Genomic DNA, 21,599 nt, shown 5'->3' with positions numbered 1-21,599 from the left:
CCTTCCACTCCACCCCACATCTGGTTAACTTCACACAGTCTGTAAAACATGACTTCAGTGCAGCCACGTCAAGGACTAAACGAAATCAGCCGCAATGACTTCAAAGATATGTGTAGAAGGGAAATTCTATATTAAAAACAAATGTCTGCCATGTGAGACTTCATATCAAATCAAAGAAGGTACGTTTTGAATTCTGTGTTCGATAAATAATCATTTTCTTAGTCCATATGTAGGCTATAACTTAAATGCATATAGGGTAAATTCAAATAAATTAGGACACTTCTGCCATTGAAAAAGACTGGAAAAACTTCAGAATTTGCCTGAATAAACTCTATAGGTAATTTTCATGTGCAAAATAAAGTGATGCCTATAATAAAGTGATGTTAGACATCGAAAAAACTGATCGAAACTGTTTTATTCCTTAAGTGAACGTTGTCTGTAACCAAACGTAGTCGCCTACTAGTAAGAAAAAAATGCACGTTTACACTTCATTGTTCTGTTCTGAGGACAGGTTACGAATTTTCTGAAAACTGCGGGTGGTCCGACGAGCAACAGCAGATTAAGACACCCTACAGAGCATGCAGAAACGGGACATTTAACGATGGATCTCGAGTCATGTGCCTAGAGTGTAGCTCTTGCCCTCCGCCACAGTTTACTGCGTCTGAGTGCAAAAACACCTTGGATGCCATCTGCTGTAAACAAGGGTACGTTTAACTTTCAATTTTATTTATTTACTTTTAGTACTATAATTTTTAAGTGTAATTTCGTAATGAACACATTGCTAATTTAAGTCCTGAAAATCGAAAGCCAGTCCGAATGAGCGGTTTGCCTTTATATAAGACTGGCAATACGACACACAAGACTATTTGTACTAGGCTATATAAAAAGTGAGATTTAAATCCCGTTTGTTTCTTTTATTCCGATGTATGGACATTGCTGGAAGTGTTACTTGATATAGGCTTTATATCTTTTGTGTTTTTTGTTTTTGCAGAGAGCAGTTTTCTGACGGAAGATGTAACGTCATCCCTCAACCGTCGCAGACCACAAGGATGACAGTAATAACGGTTGTTACAACTTTTCAAGCTTTTCTTGGAGTCAGCTCTCTCTTTAATGCTTTCTCATATAAGACAGAAAGATATAAGCTTAAACTTTCAAAAATAAAAAAAAAACATTTTATTTGAACAGTGCAAACTCTTTTGTAGACTGCGAGATCGAATGTCCTCATAACAAGCTCTGTTGCCAGCTCAAGCCCAACGCCAAGCCCTCAAAACTTTCCAGACCCCTCCCCAAGCACCCAAAACTATATTCCAAGCCCACAAAGCTTAATGCCGAACCCCTCTCCAAGTTCAATTGAAGGGTCTCGTTCACATTTCATAGGTATTGTTCTGAATTTCATCATCTTTAAATCTTTATCTCTGCATTTGGTTTACCATATAGGTATGCTGTTTTTTGTGCGTTTAAAAAAAAGTTTCTTATGCTGTTACAAAAGTACAGTTGAAACAGTAAACAGTATGAAAACATAACTACAATTTAAATCTAGTTTTGTATCTGCATATGTTTTGAAATTTAATAGATTTTTTCATGAAAGCAATGCTTGAAAATGAAAAGACTAATTTTTTTTTTTTGCATCTTTCAGGGATCTATGCATGTTTTGGGATTTTTTCATCTTTTATGCTGGTTTGTCTCTTTCTGTTCATCAGGAGGAGGACTAAATCTTTCAACAAAGGTCAGTCAAACATAAAAACAAACAAGGCAGGAAATAAGAAGGAAATCTGCAGGTCTCATAGCTTAGATATTAATGTTTCGTGTGATGACAGTGAGACTAAGCCAGCGCTTTAAAATTAACTCTTTAAAGACTTTTAATCTTATTGCTAAATGACATTAAGAAAACAAGATCTGAGTTCTGGAAACTCCATTTCTGCAATCCTCCGTCAATGCTTGTAGAACAGAAGTGATGAACATTTACATTTACTTTGTATTTTTACACAATTCTAATTGCTTATGAGTCTTGAGTGCTACAATGAAGCAAGATGAATCTCACAAGATTAACTATATCAACATGAATTTCTCTTGTGTTTTTTTTTTAAAAACGGCAGAGTTAAAAAAATGTTGTGATGGAGCAAGTCATGAAAGCCTGTCCAAAAGGGGCATTACCAGATATGAGCAGGCCATCTCATACAACATAATCAACGAGGGTCATAACGAGCACGCAACTGGATTGTCGCACCTATTAGGTGGGAAAAAGAGTTACACATAACCCTACATAACTCCTTTACAGTAATTTTCCAAGTGATAAAATGCCATAAATATTTTCACAGCACCTGAGGTCCATGGTGCACCTCTAAAAACGGTGCTGAACAACTTGGATGTTCTTGAGGAGCTTGTGTTGGTGTTAGACCCTGACATTTCTGGGGCCAAAAACACTCGCCACCTTGCTGCCCAGTGCTCCTTTTCCTTTGCCTGGATAAATTATGCATATTCCATGAAGGACCACAAAAGCCCCCTTGTTGCCATTTTGGAGGGTGTCGTCACCAAGAACCCAGACTGGACTGTCGGCCACCTCGCAGAGTTGCTAACTGCTATCGGTCGTAACGATGCAGTGGAGATTTTGGCGAAGCTTCCTGCAGGTGTATAAGAAGAATCCTGCAGGTGTATAAGAAGAATTCATGCAATATTTTAAGAACACAGAGCAGTAATTTACTTATTATACTGTATTGTTGAACACAATCTCATAAATGAATTTGTATGATCTGCTTACGCCTAAGTGAGGGTTAATGCTTAGCATTTCTAAAAAAAAAAAAAAAAAAAAAATACACATCGTGCACATCGTAGTGCACAATTATACAAAATCGGCAAATTGGAAATGGCTTTCTCATGAGATTGTTTAATTTCCCCTATATATAAGTTCAGTATTAAGTAACAGTGGTTGATGCATGCAGTGCTTGAATAATGTACATAGTTTGACTGTCCAGGACAGAGTTCCTCAAATCTTGCCTTGAGGTCCAATACGCTGCAGAGATTAGCTCCAACCCTGATCAAAGTCACCTGCCTGTGATTTTCTAATGATCCCATAGACATTGATTAGCATGCTCGGGTGTGTTTTAATAGGGTTAGAGCTAAACTCTGCAGGAAAATCGATCTCAAGGTCCAGATTTGAGGATCCCTGGTCTAGGATGTGAACAGTACACTTCATACAGTGGATAACATCTGGAGTCCATCTGGAAGCATTTAGAATCAAATACAAGACACGTTTTGTGGTTTTCCCCAAATGTTGCACCATCTCTGCTCTATCCTAGTATGTTACACATTTAGTTTTATATAGCATAACACTGCATGACACTTTAGATTTTACATTTATTTTTGTTAAATTACTAGAATTCAAGAAAATGAAGAGTCTTTTTTCCTCTGATCTTTTTATAAATCATGTAATCTTTTTATATATCGTGTAATAAATCTTGGAAATTTAGAATTGCTGGTGGACCAATATTCCAAGCATTCGATTTCTTGACAGGATTTGGCCACAAACACTTTCTGAAAGCAGTGTATCATTCGTTATTAGTAGTGTATAATTTATTATTTTGTAGTCAGCACAAAGATCACAATAAATCTTGAACTTTGTTCAAACATTGTATTGTACATTTTTATTAAGCAAAAACATTATAAATAAAAAAGTGCATAGAAAAATTAAACAGGTTTAGAAATATGTATACAACTATTTACAAACATAGGGGTCATTTGTACAAGGTAGCAAAGACAAGTTTTTTTTCATTTGAAGTCTTTCAACGCAATGTGTTTTTTTTTTTTTTTTTAATAACCTACACAGGAACAGACAGATTTTCTTTTCCCAAAAAGCTCTGGGAGACGCATTATCATAGGAGGACCTGACTAGAGCTTTGCATCCTTCATTGCACACGAGCCAACCCTGCATGACAGAACAGACCAAGCAAATCTAGTTTTGCGTTAGTATTACTTGATGTCGTCTGAACAGCTTGAGGTAGAATCCTTGCAAGTCTGGTTTGATTAAAATCTGCTAAATTTCAGGTTCTGGATGGATATTCTCCCTCCACACAAACACACAACGTAAGGAAAAAAGCAGGAGATGACAACGTGATTTAGTTGGGAGGAAACTTCTCCTTTTAGAATAAAATCAGATAACTGAGACATTTAAAACAAACAGGCATCTCAACACATCACCTCGTAAAAAGGCCATGTTGCAAGAACTCATCCTCAATGTCCAAGTTAAACAAAACGGGAAAAATGGTTTAAAATAACGAAGAAAAAAAAATACCTGAAGAAAACTCTGATAAGACCTTTGTCACATACAAAAAAAAGCAGAGAACTATGGGTAAAAACCTCCATAAAGACCAACAGGAATAAATAGAACGCTCTTACAGTCCGAACGATCTTAGATGAACGATGGCATCAGCTTGTTGATTTTTTTTCCTCCATGAAGAAGAGAACCAACTCCCAAATCTTTTAAGTTAAATTAAGGTGCCGAGTGCCACCATCTACTGAAAAACTGTTTCAATAACTCTTCTATAAATATATATAGATCTTGTATACATCGCCTTCGCTGTCCTACGTCTCTAGGACACTTTAAGCAGTTTCTAACTCCCTAGATAAATGTAGAGCTCCAATTGTATGTGCAATTGTGGCAGAAATGATTTATTGCAGGAACAATCCACAACGTCATCACACCTTGACGATTAGCTTAAGTAGTGTCCTCTACTACACGACGAATAGAAACTCAGATATCCACTCTCAGGGCATGATTTTGTTTCGACACAAGGCTCTCAAGAGGCATAAAAAAATAACAAAAATAAATCACAAACATGCTAAAATGTTGCAGTTTGAGTACTGGGAATGGGGTTTCAAAACACCACTGACATTTATGACCTCGTTGTTGGAAAGCATCTGTCTGGGTTGCTTTGCTGTTTTAGTACCGGCTGAAGCAACTACAGCTCACACCTGTTCTTATGAAACATTACTGTTTTATCCCCTTCAAAACTCATGTTAGGCTTAGCACCATGGAGGTCATCACGTTTAAAAATGCTTATACTCTTACACCACAGAACAAGCCCGCAAAACAGAATGAATAGTTAGACCTGCCTGTGAAAAATGCAACGAAAATAAATTAATTGTTTAAAATAAAGCCTTTGAGAAGATTAAAAGGGTTTTCAAGTGAACAAACTGTCACAGATGAGAGTGAAATGCAATAGAGCGAGTCTTACTGACCGCCATGTGCAAGGAGTGGATCCATGGGTCACACTGAGGAGTTTACAGTGTTGTCCTGAGCGGTGTGAGGCTTTCTCAGCTAAACACGAAAGTGTGATCTACACTAAAATCAATAGATACAGATCTGAATACGTTCACACCATTTCATTAGTAATATGCATGTTTTTACAGAGTATCCTCGCTGCCGCTATGCTTTCACACACTACGTGGTCCACACAATAAAATGCTTCTCAAGCACAAAGGCGATTGAGTTCATATCATGAAAATCCAGCACTTTAAAGGTCAGCTCAAGGGAGGTTGTTTGGAATTTAATGGAACAGAACATCCCGAACTCTTGGCAGCAGATTCCAGGTTTTGGAAAACATAAAAACCTGCAGGGATAAATTAAAAGTAGTCACAATTTTGCTGCAAAATATACAGCAACAACTCGTTTTTTCTCGTACATTGCTGCTTATGAACTGGATTAAAACTGCTGCTTTGACCAAAAACCGAGACTCATTGCAAAATCAAAGAGGAGCCAGCATGGTGGGAGATGTTTTCGAAAAGGCCTTGGCCATGTTACCACACATCACTCATGCGGCCATCCCTCCTGCTCTGCTGAACTGGAAGAATACTCATCCGCAAGAATCCAGGCTGAAGGATGTGAACAGTCCTTGTATGGGCCTGTTGAAGGACTTTGAAATTGAAGTGGTGACTGTTAAGCTCTGAAACCTTCAGCTTGGATCCCCTTTACCCATCAAGCCTCAATCTACTGTTTTTACCCGTCTAACTCTACTCTCATCCAGTGTCACTGGAACTTCTCCAAACTCCTTTTCAGTTTAAGAATCGCCGACAGCGCTTGGCACCACAGTTGCAGCCGAGCTTGTTGTTTGCATCTTCTATGGGGAACTTGTAATCATAGGTCAGCTCCTCTCCACGGTAGATCTTCCTCAGGGCAAAAATAACTATGTGCTTCTGACCTTCTACATTGATTACTCGAGAGTAGCAGTTTGGCTCACAGGAGTGGTTGATGAATCGCGCCGCGTTACCATGCATCGTGGCATCTACCACATCAAAGTCATCGATGCGGAACATATAGCATCCAATGCCCTGGAACAAAGCGCAGAAGACAGAAGTGGTATACTTGATATTCAAACTCAATACTGCATTTATTTTTCCATTTTTGATCATAAATGTTTCTAGGCAAAAAAATGAGTTGGGGATGGTGTCTTAGTATTAAATTATATTATTATTTAAACTAAATAAATATAAAATAATACTATCTACAACAAAGGGTAAAAAAAGAGGGTCATGACTACACAAAATGCATTTCTGTTGTTAAACCTGGTGGTAATTGGCTGAGAGATCACACATATACAAATGTGCTCTAAAAAAGCACATTTCCACTCACCTTGCCGTCATAATACTTCTCACGCTTGTCTGTAAGAACAGAACGAATGACAATGCCTGAATACTCAATGACCATCTCTCCCGACTCAATGTTTCGCTTGCAGAAAAGGCCTCTTCCATGAATCGCGGACCTACAACAACAATGAATTATGAGAATGAACATGGCCTGTCTTCAATGGAAACAAATGCTCATGAGAACAAAGCTGAACAGAAGATATTGGAATGGTGTTGCAGAATGGATTCCAAAGATTGCATTTTCTCTGGCAAAAACACATTTACAGACACACTATGTGAGCTTCAGATGCTCTGTGTCCAAGACATCATAGGGCTAAAAGAAACAAATATTCTTAGCAGTTCTTAAGGGATGCTTCTTTAAAAAAATAAAGAAGAGAAACTTTGTATATTCGTATGGCACCAGAGCTTGTTTTATTTTTTGGAGACCACTTGGAAACATAAGTGTACATTTCTTTCATGGGACTGGTGACTTCATCTCATCTTAATATAGTCTCATAATGGAATTCTGACTTCAGCAAAAAATAAAGTCATAGCCATCTTTTCTACTGAGGTTGCTTAAATGTGGGAGCTAAGGACAGAACTGAAATGACTCAGTTCCTTATTTGGAGGTTAAAAAGAGTCAACCTACCTGTAGACACCAACTGCTTCCTTAGATGTCTTCTCTAGATGTCTAAAGCGCATCGCCATTGGAAGCTCCAAACTTGTCGCACGCCTATAAAAATAGAATTCAGTTTATTCGTCATGAGACCCAAACCACAATGACTAATCATCTAAAATGCCAACACTCAAATGCCAACACACAAATTAATCAAGAAAGAGGAAGTATGAACAGCGAAATATTAAATAGGGAAAAGAAACATGAAAAGCACTCTGTCATGACAAAAGTATTATTAAAATGTCACGACAGCAACGTATCAATAAGTTTTTTTTCCCCAGCAAAAATATTACCTTGAGTATTTCACATAATAAGCCCATTTAAAATCAATTTATTATAAAATTAAAAACACAAATAAATTAAACATCAAAAACACTAAGCACATAGTGTTTTAATAATGAAACTCCATCATGCTCTCCTCTGAATTCTTATATGCGTCATATGAAAGAAAAAAAGCTTAAGTAAAATTCAAACTCATTTGACCTGGTGGATTTGAGAAGAACATCATCCTCTTCCTCATCATACAGGTCTGTGTCAGGAAGCTGTCTGTGCTGTGATGCAAGGAAGTTGAACATATCGAAGGTAGACTTCCTGCGAAATAGATAAAAGAGTAGGTGTGAACTATACTCAGAAAAGTTTGGTCTTTTTTAGGCACGCAAACTTACATCACAAAGTTTGTGCTGCTAGATAACATCTCTTCCCCATGACTGCAGGGTAACTAAGAAAAACAGTGCAAAACATTTTCTTCACTTTAAAACACCTACCTTCTTGTAGCTATTAGTCATTTAACCGCTTTCTATGAAAGCTAAATATATAGGGAGATTCCCCTAACAGTGACCTACTATTCATTTCCTTATTTATGAACACAGCTGAATTAATTGTACAGTATGGCCATAAATTAATCATATGAACAGCAAATAATCACACATCAATTTGCTAGGAAAGGCTCTTCAATAAGATTATTATTATTGTTGTTATTGTTAATGGTGGTAGTAATAGTAGTAGCATTATATTATCAGCATAATTATTAGTAGTATTACATTACAATTTTATATATATATATATAAAATAAATTAATTATTATTATTTATGATACAACATTGTAACATCTGTAAAAAATATTAAAACATTTACAGTGAGTTAATTTCAAAACGTAGGATAGTCTTAGGCTACAGTCTACTCATCAAAAATTTAAACAGTAAATAAATAAGGCCTGTGTGTGTGTGTGTGTGTGTGTGTGTGTGTGTGTGTGTGTGTGTGTGTGTGTGTGCGTATTAGGGGTGTAACGGTACGCAAAAATCACGGTTCGGTACGTACCTCGGTTTTAAAGTCACGGTTCGGTTCATTTTCGGTACAGTAAGGGAAAGAAATGCAAACATTAAACTACAGGGGCCCGTTCTTCGTACGTCGCTTATTACATCCGAGATCAAATGACACATCCAAGATCATATCATCGTGCTAATCATGATCCGGCTAATTGGGTTCTTCGAACACACCTGTTGTGTATGATTAGTATCGCTGGATTGAGTTATCTGAGATAATTGCGCGTTCATGTGTTGGCTTAAAAGGGGATATGTATTGATACTCGAAACCATGATCAGCAGTGCAGCGATTGGCTGGTGGCAAGACGGCAATGTAATGACGTCATATAATTTAAAATGACACCCGACGAAAAACTTGACAAATTTCTCGACTTTTACAAGGAAACAGCCAAGCAAACAAAACTACATAAATGTTATAATAGATACATGAAACAGATAATAGATACATGTTTTTATTTTATTAGAATTGTTTTCATGATTCCCAATTATTTATATTCGCAATTTATAATAGTTGTACAGTCTTTACATTTTTATTTCAATGTAGAAATTATCTATTCATTTCATTTTATATTTGGACAGATTTGTTACGTGACAGCATTAATGAAAGTTTCTTAAGGGTCAATATCATGTTATCTGCATCTCCTGCGCTCCATCAAGCCACTCTTATAATAGCAGTCATCACTCAAAATAATGCACGACTCTATTATCTGTATAGCATGTGTGTAAGACTAATACAATTATGAAGTAATAATTTTATGACAAATAAATATTTCAGTGAGTAAAACTGACTGTGTCTATAGTAGGCTGTTATGGACTACACAGCATTTTTATCTTATTTTTAAATAATTTTTTTAATGATTATTATTTTAAATTATGGTCCCTGGATCAGTACGATACACTTGTAATAAAGTAGCGGTGGTAGCAGACATATTTTGAGTATCAGTTCTGGTTGAAAAGAAGCGATCTAATCCTGTTTACATGAAATAAGCCTGCTCCCGAGCAGGTTTAAGCTTACAGACCTGTTGCTATGACAGCAGCTCCGGGATGAGCTTCGAAGAACCAAATGATCCAAGATCACGCCAAATCGTCAACATTCAAATCCAGCTAACTGAGTTAGCGACGTACGAAGAACGGGCCCCAGGTTGTTTATTACTATAAACTTTTTTTTACAATTTATTTACAATTTGTATTTTTTTTATAAAATATATATAAAATAAAAAAAGAATAAGAAATAAAATGCTGCTGCAAAGTTCTCCACTAAATAAATTGTAAAGTGTAAAGTGCAGCATGAACAGTTTCAGTTTTGAGACCTGCTCAGATTTCGTTATTGCGTTGGACCGGTCGGAATTAAGAGCAAAGGTCTGTTTAAATGCCAACGGGAGCTGCGTTTGAATTACAATCGTTTTTTTCCTAGTTGCAGTGATGTTCACACTCGCGTGATGCCTTTTGAGAACCTTAGGCCTGGCATATTGCACCTGTCAAACATAGTCTATTTTGCCGTCAATACTGTTGATGGTGTCCTTTATCAGTAGGCTTTATATTTATGCTCAACATGAAGTATAGATATTGTTGTCGTGAAGACAAGATCCTGGTCTGTCGGCGGGCTCCCTCTACTGTATGTCACCTACAGTAGCAGCAGCGCGCCAGCGCCGCGTCAGGCACGATTCTGGTGTGTAAAGACACAGAAAACGCGAAGCAGCCGTCACGCAACTGACAAACAGCAGAAACGCCACGCTCACGCCACGCAGCCAGTGTGTCATCGGCCTTAGAATCAGCTGCAGGGCGGGATTTGCGCTGAACGCGGAGACTTCCGCCACTTAATGTGTTTGTTTGGAAACACGAAAATGTATATGTTCTGCAAACAAATTATTGCATTCGGTACACACGTATACCGTACCGAAAGCCCTGTACCGAAACGGTCCGGTACGAATACACGTACCGTTACACCCCTAGTGCGTATATATATATACATTTAGCTTTTTATCCGTATGTATGTAACACACACACATACATACATACGGATAAAAAGCCAAATGTTTTAATTTCATTTTCATTTCGGTTCATTCTTGGATTAAAAAAAATCTTCAGATTCCATATGCAGAGCGAAATGAGAACGGTCCAGCATTTAGCAATAATTATTATTAACTCCGTTATTATTCTTGATTTTTTCAAACTACTAACACTAACACTACTAGCATTTTTGAATTATGCCTTATGTGTGACCAACAATTTAGTATTATCTGTTTCAGCTGTTTGATCGTGCTGGTGCCTCGCGCACATATTCATTAGAAACGGCAGCCATTCACCGTGACATTCGGCACGAGCAGCGGTCCAATTTGACATATTGTTAATTATTATTTTTTTCCATCAATACTGAAACATGCGTGAACTACAAAGCCTATTTTACCTCATGAGTAATAGTTAAGCTTCAAATGGGCAACATCGCGAATATATAAACGTTTGGATTTCTCCCGAATGAGAGAGCCCAACCTTACCTTATGCTTAGCTTTAAATTTTTTTTGTTTGTTTATAGCTAAGCCAATATTATTATATACTGCAATTATATTTATCCATTATATTTATATATTTTTAATTCTTGTTTTGTTCTGATATATTTTTTAATTTAAAGGATTTGTTGTAAAGTGAAGGGAACTAAAAATATCCTGTTGGTACATTATAACATTATTAGGCCAGCCATTATTATTAGGGCCCGAGCACCCTCTTGTTTCTAAATGTAATGCAACTTATACATGAATTATATAATATAAAAAAATAAAAAAACATGCAGCAAACGAAATTAGGTGATTCATCCGTTAAAATGCAACCTTTACACGACTCATATATTTTTTCCTCTAACAAACGTAATTTTCTTTAGCGTGTTAAAAAAAAAAAGAAATAAAGAAAACATGCAGCAAATGAAAATAGGCGATTAATCCGTTAAAATTTGTTACTCTGGGTTAACAGTAATTATAATTATTATATACTTCAGAGCAGAGCCTGGGCCTAATCTAGTGTTTTGTTTTTTTTCATTGCATCTGAAAATGACTTGCGTGCTCTGGTGCAGATCTGCCTCTTGGGTTGCTCAACTGTGGATGATTTAAAAATGTTCGATAAAGGTTGCTGTCCCATTTTATACAGGAATTGTTCATTTAAAAAAATCTAATTATAGTTAGTTCTAATTATATTGTTAAACCAAGTTCATTTAGGCTATTTAACATGCACTGTGACATTTTACACTTTTTAACTTATAAACTCCTTGAGATTTTAAAGTTAGTTTAATAGTATTTAAATTCACGTTTAAAAAAAGGTTTTAATTGCTTAAATTATTTCTATTAATTAAAAATATGTTATCATGTTTATTCTTGTAGAAAATAAGGCGAAAAATAAGGGACGGTCCAAATATTTGTTTTGCTTCACCTATTTATGTAGGCTACAATTATTCAAAAATAAACAAATAAATAATAATAAAATAATGTCATTAAAAAATGCCATCGGCCTGAGTAAATTTGACCATTATAGAATTGTGACTTTAAAGGTTATTGATTTAGGAGGTGAAAATACTGTGAAATTACAAATGGCAAGGATTTTAGAACATAACAACTGAAGGTTTATGAAACGTTAGCCAATAAAGCATTTTTTTTAACAATGGAACTGAAAGTTGTGAACTAAAATATTATTTCAATCATACAGCATGTGAATAAATAAAATGTATACTTTTCATAACATTTCATTTAGGGATGGGCGTTTTCCGCAAATATCACATTCGAATATTTGAGCTCACAAAAAAATGAATATTCGAATATTTGTTTATTTAAATTAAGTTTAATGAGACAGACGTTATTTTTCAGCAACATTTATTGTTTCCGTCATTTTGAACAAGCTCACACACAATAAGCTTGAACATTACACATCGTGTTTTGTAGCTGAAAACCTTTAACAATGCGTGCAAACAAACAAAAATATAGATTAAAAGCAAAAAAAAAAAAAAAAGTTGAAGAAAAAACGTAAAGCAGTCTGCAGCAATTAGGCTATTGTAGAACGTAGCCTACACTTAACTTTGAAACTTTTAAACTGTCAGCAAATCTTTTTTGCTTTTTTTGCCTATTGTTTTACATGTTCTTGTTAAGAAATACGGGCATGTAAACATGATTGGGGGAAAGTCGGCTCCTTAGTCCGTTAACAATAAGGCCACAGAGAAAACGCGCTCTGAAGGCACAGACGTTGTCGGGACTCACAAATAACGGTGTGCTAAGCGAATAAGTTTTGTGAAGCGCTTCGTGTTTTCATTTCACCACTGAATGGGATCCTCATCTGGTGGAATAAATGGCTCCAGCAAGAACTGTTCCCACTCATCTCTGCTGGACTCTCTGTAATCATCGCTGAAGAACTGGCTCAGCCTTTTCCGACGAGTGGGCATTGCATCTTCTTCATCGTTGGTGACGGCGGCTGCATCCGCACCACTCGCATCAAGGAAAACGTTTTTTTTTCTTACTTCTCTCATGTTTTCATCGAGAAACCTGAGATGTTTGTGCCGAGGGTCTAGGGCAGACGCGAGAAGAGGAGCATTCTCCAAGTTAACGGTGTTTATTCGTTGCTTGAGAGATGCCGCAACAATATTCTTGAATTCGGTCACTTTCTGTGATTCTCCACTGCATATTTGAAGTACTGTAGAAGACTGCAGTTCTTAGGGGCCGTTCACATATCGTCTTTTGCGCGCTCAAGTTCGTTATTTCCAATGTAGTTTTATTTATCGAATAATTAGAGCAGAACGAATATTCGAATGTTCGACTCCATGCACACCCCTAATTTCATTATTCATAAAATGCTTAATGTTTCTGGTGTTTGGATTTGTACTTCAATATAATGAGCTCCAAGTTTAAGAATAGCCCTAGACTAGGTTTTCTCTCTCTCTCTCTCTCTCTCTCTCACTCTAACTCTCTATTTAACAGAAGTAGCTCAATGAAATATGTCTTCCTTCAGGTAGAATGAATGTTTTCCTGCCTTGCTAAATGTTGGTCTTGTGATCAATAAGTTGTATTCGCCTCAATCTGATTGAGGAGAGGATATTAAGAGTCTGAGCGTTGTGGTTTTCACTCGCTCCAAGCACGCTCTATCATGAGTACAATTCATGCCAACACCCCCTAATATAACTGCATATTTAGCAACAATTCATGTTAACATATTTAGCTATATAGCTTGATCAGAAGGTTACAATGACGGCAATAGTCTAGCGGGATGTTACAGGCTAAAAGAGTTTGTCTGTTTCTTTTACTGATTATTTACGGGTTAACCCTCTGGAGTCGATTAACTCGGATACGCATTACGAGTCATTTTCTCCTGATAAACCCGAAAAAAAGCTTAACTTACACTTTCAGTTTTAATCGTAAAGATAAGAGCAATACATCAATCGAATCTGTAAAGGGTCTACTTTTTTTGGAAACAGACATAATAACAACAAAACTTTGTGCACTTATAAAATAAAGATAACAAACAAGGTGTGCTGTCTGCAGCCTTTGTCTGCGCTGATCTTCATTTACAAACACGTCATTAAAATGAACTGTAACTCCGTGAATACTCAACGAAGAGACATGAGAGAGATATCTATAGAAAGCTTGACATGTCTACTTTTAAACTAAACAAGTGCTGCTGAAAACAAATATTCTGTGATAAAGTAATCCACATGAAAACAACGCGATGTCCGTTTTTCACGTCTCTCTTCATTATATCTAATGTGACCACGCCCCCGCGCTGAACGCGCTATTCAGATTCAAATTGAAGCGCGCGGCTTGAATACGCCCACACAGAAGTCAACGCAGCAAGACTGTTCTTCAAGTTTTTTTTTATTTTACTGTTTGCTTTGCGATGAGAGGAATAAGACATAAATCACCCCAAAAAGATGTCATGTGGTTGAGGATTTGAGAAATGGATTTCCTCAGAAAAAAAAGAATGAAGCACTTTATTCAGCAGAGATCAAAAACATGAGTAAGTCTCTTTTTATTTATTTATATACTTGTACTAGTTTACACATAACGTGTAAACATTTTACTAGTTAGACTTTTTCCAAAGACTTTTTCCAAACTATAATTCCTGACTAAATTTATAATCAAGTGAAACATTATGAAGTTTCAATAACAATATACAATACTATACCATTCAAAAGCTTGATGTAAATAATATAAATGTAACAAATAGATAACTGTAACAAAATGTAAAAACAATGCTGTTCTTTCAATTTATTCCCCCTAAAAAACCTGAAAAATATTCTCAGCTCTTTTCAACATTAATAATAATGATAATAATAATAACAATAAATGTTATTTTGTAGAAAATAAGATTGTTAAAAGGATTTCTGAAGGATTGTGTGACTGGAGTAATGATGCCAAAAAATTAGTTTGAAAGTCAGCTTTGATTGTTCTAATAAACTGTTTAACTGCTCCCCCAAGTGGATATTAAATTATGTTGTGGGATAATTAAATATATTATAAATAAACTACAAACATAAAATTATATAGATTTATTTTGTTCTCACATTCTTTCTTGTAACTCTTCCCTCTCAGTGGCACAGATGACTGAGAGGCTCATTATGCAGCTCATTATGCGGCCCTTTGTCTTCTCAGGTGTAAATCACAATGATATTCATGGTAGTTGACGCCTACTCGCATATGTCTTTTACCAACAAAACGTGTTTTAGAAAATTTAAATCAATATATTGTTTTCTGTAAGTGAGTAAACAAGATGATTTTCACATAATTTAGAAAGAAAAATTCTAGGCTACAAGCTCCAGTTCTCAAAAATCCCGGGAACCAATGTTCTGTATGTGTTTTATGGCCTTATTCAAGTGATTTAACATTTTTAATTTTTCACTAACCACGCATAACATTTTTTTTCTCAAAAATACAATCATGTACATGCATGCATTTCACATATTATTATAGCCCAGTTTGTGCTGATTACAGTGAGATTAGACTTTAACCATTTAGATATTTATAAGAAACTGAAAAAAGCACAAATGTCAGGGCATGACAAAACTTCTCCAGGCCCCAAAAATACCCTTAGACTCCAGTAGTGTTAATTTCGTCACCTATTTTTAAGTCACCTATTCTTAGTCTTGTGCCAAATGTCCTTGTTAGTTTTAGTCATATTTAGTCATTCACATATCTTTTTTTGTCAGTCAAGTTTTAGTGGACTAAAAGTCTCGTCATTTTAGTCTAGTTTTAGTCAAAAGAAAACTCAAGGTATCTTAGTCGACTAAAAGTCTTTTAATTTTAGTCTAGTTTTAATCAAAAAATTTTAGTGTTTTTTTTTAAAATAACACATTATCACTGATAAACATTTCAGTAAAAAAAGTGTTTCACATATCTCAAACATTGGTTAAATGTCATAATTACCTGACAAAATACACTTGTTGAATGATTTTTGTTGGATGCAAATGTTAAATGTGTCTGGTTTTCAAATTCTGATTTAGGAGACACATTCACAAATGATTAACCTGATCACAATTTTTTACTTTATTGATACTGCTTTTAATCGTAATGCAAAGACCGGTCATCGGGACATAAGCTGTCATATACAATAAAAGAGCCTGCGCAGCAACAGGAAATATAATTTAACACAAAAAGCCTGCCTAGACGGTGGACTTGCGCTCAGGAATTTTTTTTTATTTTGTATTTTTTGAGCGGCGTGTGGACAAATTCTTTTTACGCACACACTATTTTATTTCTTGATAACAGACCGCTGCTAACTATAACACACAAATATCGAGCCTCTTCCTTCGGCATAGCATGTCGTCGGCGCTCGTCACTCTTGTTCGCTTCAGGTGTTGTGCGTTCAGCAGTTTCGTGTTGCAGCCACAGGCTGGCAGCAACAGGAGTATGAGACCTGTAACTTGAGCAACAGCGCGAAGCTGCAAACTCGTTCTGAATTTTTAAAGGCGTAACAGTTGATGAAAAAGCAGAGACGATTGTACACGAAAAGAGAGATTTTATCTTAGTTTTTATTTTATGCAAAACATTTTCGTCTCGTCTTTTTTCGTCAACAATAATGCATGTTAATTTAGTCTTAGTCAGCGTTTTTGGACAGTGGTGCAGTCTTGTCATCGTCTCGTCTTAGTCATGAAAAAAAAGGTTGTTGATGAACATATTTCGTCTCGTCTCGTCTGACGAAATTAACACTAGACTCCAGAGGGTTAAAGCATGATTCAAAATCATCTGATTTTGAAATCTTGAAGAACTTCATAGATCTGTTTAGATAAAATAACTGAAAAAAATTTACTGTTATTTTTATCACAAACAAAATTTGCACAGCAGAAAGCAGCAATTAAAGATTTAATGCTTGCAATGTTATTAGCTTGGCATGTGATAGGGGAAAAAGTTACACACACAATAGCCTAAGCCACTTTGAAACTCTCCTGTTATTTTAATTTTTTATAGGCTACGTTATGAACATAACATTTCAAACATACTGAAATATTTTAGTCATGGAGTGAAGGCGGAGCGTGTTTCTGGTATCAGTGAGCGCGGATCAGAGTGAATATTAAATGCTCTGAGCAAAAGACAACAGAACCCAGCGATGGATACACTGGACACGATTCCGATCAGTAAACTGATGCTCGTTCTGTTTATGATGAAATGTACTGACACTGCGTGACAGTGCAGCGGAGCGCACACAACAACTCTCGCATCCGGTGACACAAACAGTGACTGCTCCATTTACAAATAAGTTATATAAGAAAAGAAAAAAACTAAACCAGCATAACGAGATGGAAATATAGACTAGAAAATATATTTACCATTGCTCTGTCCTCAGTCCATGACACTGAGTCACTGCAGAGCTGCCAGTTTTAATCTACAGAGCTCTTAACGCCAAGAGGATGGTTAGATGCATGATGGGCTAGTAGTCTATTAACAAATAAAATAATAATAATAAAATAAAATAAAGGTCTTTCCAGCATTAAGGTAATAACATTACGGTGTTTTTTTTTTTTTTTTTTTATAAATTTGACTTGGTAAATGAATTATAAAGAACTATATTAAAACTTGTTTTGAAAAATTTCTTTTTCATTTGAATATTGATTTTAAAATCGATTTAAATCATAAATCTGATTTTTTTTCTGAAAAAATATTCTTTTAGGCCATATGCTATCGCCCAGCACTAAAAGCAAGTAAAGAAGGCTCCCATTAAAATCAAATAAAGCCCTTTTTTACATCGTGTGCATTTTGTTGATTATTATGAGAGAACTTGAGTTTATTTGTGAGGACGTTTTATTAATCCATCTATTCTTTAGAGTTTCAAAGATTTAGCTAAATCGTTCAGGTTTAATTTATTCGTTTCTTGTTTTAGGCTAATTAGGCCTAAATAATGCTTTAACGTTTTACTAACAATGCAACAATTTCTTAATCAGTTTAAAGACAAATGTCTTTTTCACAAGAAGTTATCTGTCAAAATTAAGGAAAGGTAACGAATAACAAAAATGCATGTTGTTTTATTAAAGGAATTTTTTTGATATAAATTAACATATAGGCTTAATATATGAAAATATTGACATTTTGTATATTAATCCATGTAGCCTACCACCCTAAAATAGGCTACCACTTTTAATGCTCCGATGCAAAGTAAACCACAATTTATTTTGAATAATATAACACATAATTCATATAATATAAATAATACTGCAATAAAACTTTTAAATGTATCAAATCTAAACTATGGTTTAATACCATGTAGCTTAGAGAAAATATAAGCACAGGCTCAGGCATAGGCTTGACATTTATCCTGCTTGAATTCGTTCGAAGAAATGCACAGAACTTCATAAGTACCAAACTTTCATCTGTGAATATTAAATATATTAAATATTGTTTAATATATGTTAAATATATGTTTTTCTTTCATTTTCTGTGACTGAAGTCATCAAATGTAACACATCAGCGAGGCAAAACTGACGTCTATTTGCAAAAATTTGCTTTTATGCGCTTGTTTGATAACTTGTGGTTAAAGCGCCACTCAGCGATCAAAAGCTGCAAATGCACTTTACAGACGCTGTGGCGGCGCTACCCGCAGTGGTAAAAGGGGCGTTTTGGATGTCTACCTACTGTAGACACATAATTATTTTTATTTATCTTTACTAATAGTACACATATACCATATTTTTCGGACTATAAGTCGCATCAGTCCAAAAATACATCATGACGAGGAAAAAAACATATATAAGTCGCACCGGACTATAAGCCACATTTATTTAGACCCAAGAGAAAACATTACCGTCTACAGCCGCGAGAGGGCGCTATATGCTGCTTAGTGTAGACTACAGGAGCACTGAGCAGCATCTCTGGCAGCATAGAGTGCCCTCTTGCGGCTGTAGACGGTAATGTTTTCTGTTAGTTCATTTCTCTTGGTTCATGTCAAAATAATTTTGATAAATAAGTCGCACCTGACTATAAGTCGCAGGACCAGTCAAACTATGAAAAAAAAGTGCGACTTATAGTCCGGAAAATACGGTAATCACTGTGTTATCATCACTTAAAAACTGGACAAGAATCAAAAAGTCAAAACTGACCTCAGGTGGACTTCAGAGCGGGCACAGCCACTTGGGTTAATGGGCAGATCTTCCTCCTGACTGGCCTGTTTGTGGAAGCGGAAGGTGTGGCGATGGCAGCGATTGGCCCCCTGGAGCTGTTCCACCAGGTAGACTACAGCATCATGCAGCATTCCCATCACACGCGCACCACTCATCCCAGAAAAAGAGAGCTGCCTTAGCCCAGCAACAGCACGGGCCTCCTGAACTCCCTCGATAACAGCGGCCCAAGCAACTGTGAAAAATTTTTTGGTTCATAAATGCATTTAAAAATGTAAAAACACTACACTTTACATGCACACGTAACATATTAAGTAAGGCCTTTAGCCTGTCAATAGCAAGATAATAAAAAAAATGGCCATGCATTTTGCATAATTCCTATAAAAATTCAATAAATAAAACTGATTAAATATAATAACTAAACACACACACACACACAGACACACACATATACATATGTGACCCTGGACGATAAAAACAGTCTTAAGTCGCTGGGGTATATTTGTAGCAATGGCCAAAAAACATTGTATGTAACATTCATGTTCAATGAAGATATTTTTTGTAAACTTTCTACTGTAAATATATCAAAACTAAATTTTTGATTAGTAATATGGATTGCTAAGAATGTCATCTGGATTTTCTCAGTATTTAGATTTCTTTGCACCCTCAGATTCCAGACTTTTAAATAGCTGTAACTTGGCCAAATTTCTTCACCGTCACAACCCTTACATATATATATATATATATATATATATATATACCGTATTTTTCGGACCATAAGTCACACCTGAGTATAAGTTGCATCAGTCCAAAAATACGTCATGATGAGGAAAAAAACATATATAAGTCACACTGGACTATAAGTCGCATTTATTTAGAACCAAGAACCAAGAAAAAACATTACCGTCTACAGCCGCGGGAGGGCGCTATAAGCTGCTCAGTACAGGCTACATGAGCACTGAGCAGCAGAGAGCGCCCTCTTGCGGCTGTAGACGGTAATGTTTTCTCTTCGTTCACGACTCTTAGTTCATTTCTCTTGGTTCATGTCAAATTAATTTTGATAAATAAGTCACACCTGACTATAAGTCGCAGGACCAGCCAAACTATGAAAAAAAGTGTGACTTATAGTCCGGAAAATACGGTATTTAAAAAATTCTTTACCACCACAACCCTAATAGATCTATATCTATCTATCTATCTATCTATACACACACACACACACACACACACACACATATATATATATATATATATATATATATATATATATATAAATTTAAATAAATTTAAATTTTTGAATTTAAAATTAAATTTATGCATTTAGCAGATGCTTTCATCTCAAAGTGACTTATTAGCGTTCAGGCTAACATTTTTTCCCTAACATATATATATATATTCATACTGAAAGTAGATCATACTTTTACACTTTTAACATATTTTTCCAACCACAGTCTCCTACCCTCAATACTGTCTGCTTCTACCATGAAGCCATCATCACTAGTGATCTCAAAGCGTAGGTAGGGTTGGTCTCGGCTGGGAGGGCTATGCTCTTCCCCATCTGATGGAAGCATCTCATCATCTGAACAAGACAGTATCCCTAAAAGGAAAGAGTCTTATTGTTCAATCCATTGAAACATCTTAAAGTAAGCAAAATAATAATAATAAAAAAATAGTAATAATACCTGAGTATTTGTTCCAGTCAGGCAGTGGATTACGGTTAGCAGGATCCCAGGTTGTTGGCTTGTTGCTGTCTCCGCCACGAGGCAATGAAAGACGATCCCAAGGCCCAGGCCTAAAATAAAATAAATGATAGGCCACATTACGTATCAGTGGTTTAATCATGCCACTGCATAAATGCATGACTTATTCTTTCCATTACAATGTCACCACTTGACATCCTTCAATGAAAAGGGTGGAACAAACTACCCACATAAAAAAGTTATATGGTATTTGTTATTATTAATATGAATGTATTTAGTATTCTATCTTTGACATGTTAAACAGACATTTGGGATGGTCAACTGCATGTATGAACTGAATTTACTGTTTGATAAGCCAAAAATACAGGTAGGTCCTGCTCAAGTTTGACAAAACGATTTTTCAAAACTGAAATAAAATATTACAAATATTTTAGTAGTACAGGACAGGATTTAAAATGCTGCCAGTAACTTGATAATCTTGAAGGTGACATTTATGTATTATTACTTAATACTTAATTTCAAAATGGTTTAAAAGGCAAAAATAATACTTATACTTAAATGTCTTTAGTGAAATCATCCAGGAATTCCCCCTTTTTCCATTTAAAGGCTCACCTTGCACTCTCAGAGTCACTACTTCGCTCTTCATTCAGCTTGTCTAAGTCTAGAATTCCTTTGAAGCTTGGGGTTTTAATGCGAACTCCATACCTGCAATT

General features: G+C 35.7%; 2 protein-coding genes across 2 annotated transcripts in view; one reads left to right on the top strand and one right to left on the bottom strand.

Moving 5' to 3' along the window:
- The first annotated feature begins 354 nt into the window (after window positions 1-354).
- Window positions 355-2,635, top strand: igflr1 (IGF-like family receptor 1). Its single transcript, XM_059513696.1, has 6 exons — window positions 355-704; window positions 992-1,064; window positions 1,203-1,377; window positions 1,637-1,726; window positions 2,097-2,234; window positions 2,319-2,635. The coding sequence occupies exons 1-6, from the start codon at window positions 616-618 to the stop codon at window positions 2,633-2,635; spliced, it is 882 nt and encodes a 293-aa protein (XP_059369679.1). The 5' UTR covers window positions 355-615.
- Window positions 2,636-5,158: 2,523 nt separating this feature from the next.
- The window catches only part of kmt2bb (lysine (K)-specific methyltransferase 2Bb), a 43,872-nt gene continuing 27,431 nt past the window's right edge, over window positions 5,159-21,599 (bottom strand). The window contains exons 30-37 of the mRNA XM_059513984.1: window positions 21,499-21,591; window positions 20,869-20,978; window positions 20,646-20,783; window positions 19,169-19,421; window positions 7,778-7,885; window positions 7,268-7,351; window positions 6,626-6,755; window positions 5,159-6,324 (exon numbers count right to left, since the gene is read on the bottom strand). Of these exons, the coding sequence (XP_059369967.1) occupies window positions 6,049-6,324; window positions 6,626-6,755; window positions 7,268-7,351; window positions 7,778-7,885; window positions 19,169-19,421; window positions 20,646-20,783; window positions 20,869-20,978; window positions 21,499-21,591 (1,192 nt within the window). The 3' untranslated portion in view covers window positions 5,159-6,048. The remainder of the gene's footprint in view (window positions 6,325-6,625; window positions 6,756-7,267; window positions 7,352-7,777; window positions 7,886-19,168; window positions 19,422-20,645; window positions 20,784-20,868; window positions 20,979-21,498; window positions 21,592-21,599) is intronic.

Source organism: Carassius carassius, chromosome 28 (assembly GCF_963082965.1).
Source record: "Carassius carassius chromosome 28, fCarCar2.1, whole genome shotgun sequence".
In the NCBI taxonomy this organism is placed as follows: Eukaryota; Metazoa; Chordata; class Actinopteri; order Cypriniformes; family Cyprinidae; genus Carassius; species Carassius carassius.
The sequence above is the reverse complement of the archived record's forward strand: the minus strand, read 5'-3'. Positions and strand labels throughout refer to the sequence as shown.

Coding starts and splice junctions, on each gene's coding strand:
- igflr1 (XM_059513696.1), top strand. CDS start 616: ATGTGCCTAGAGTGTAGCTCTTGCCCTCCGCCACAGTTTACTGCGTCT. Junction 705..991: donor GCCATCTGCTGTAAACAAGG/GTACGTTTAACT, acceptor TTGTTTTTGCAG/AGAGCAGTTTTCTGACGGAA. Junction 2,235..2,318: donor TGGATTGTCGCACCTATTAG/GTGGGAAAAAGA, acceptor ATATTTTCACAG/CACCTGAGGTCCATGGTGCA.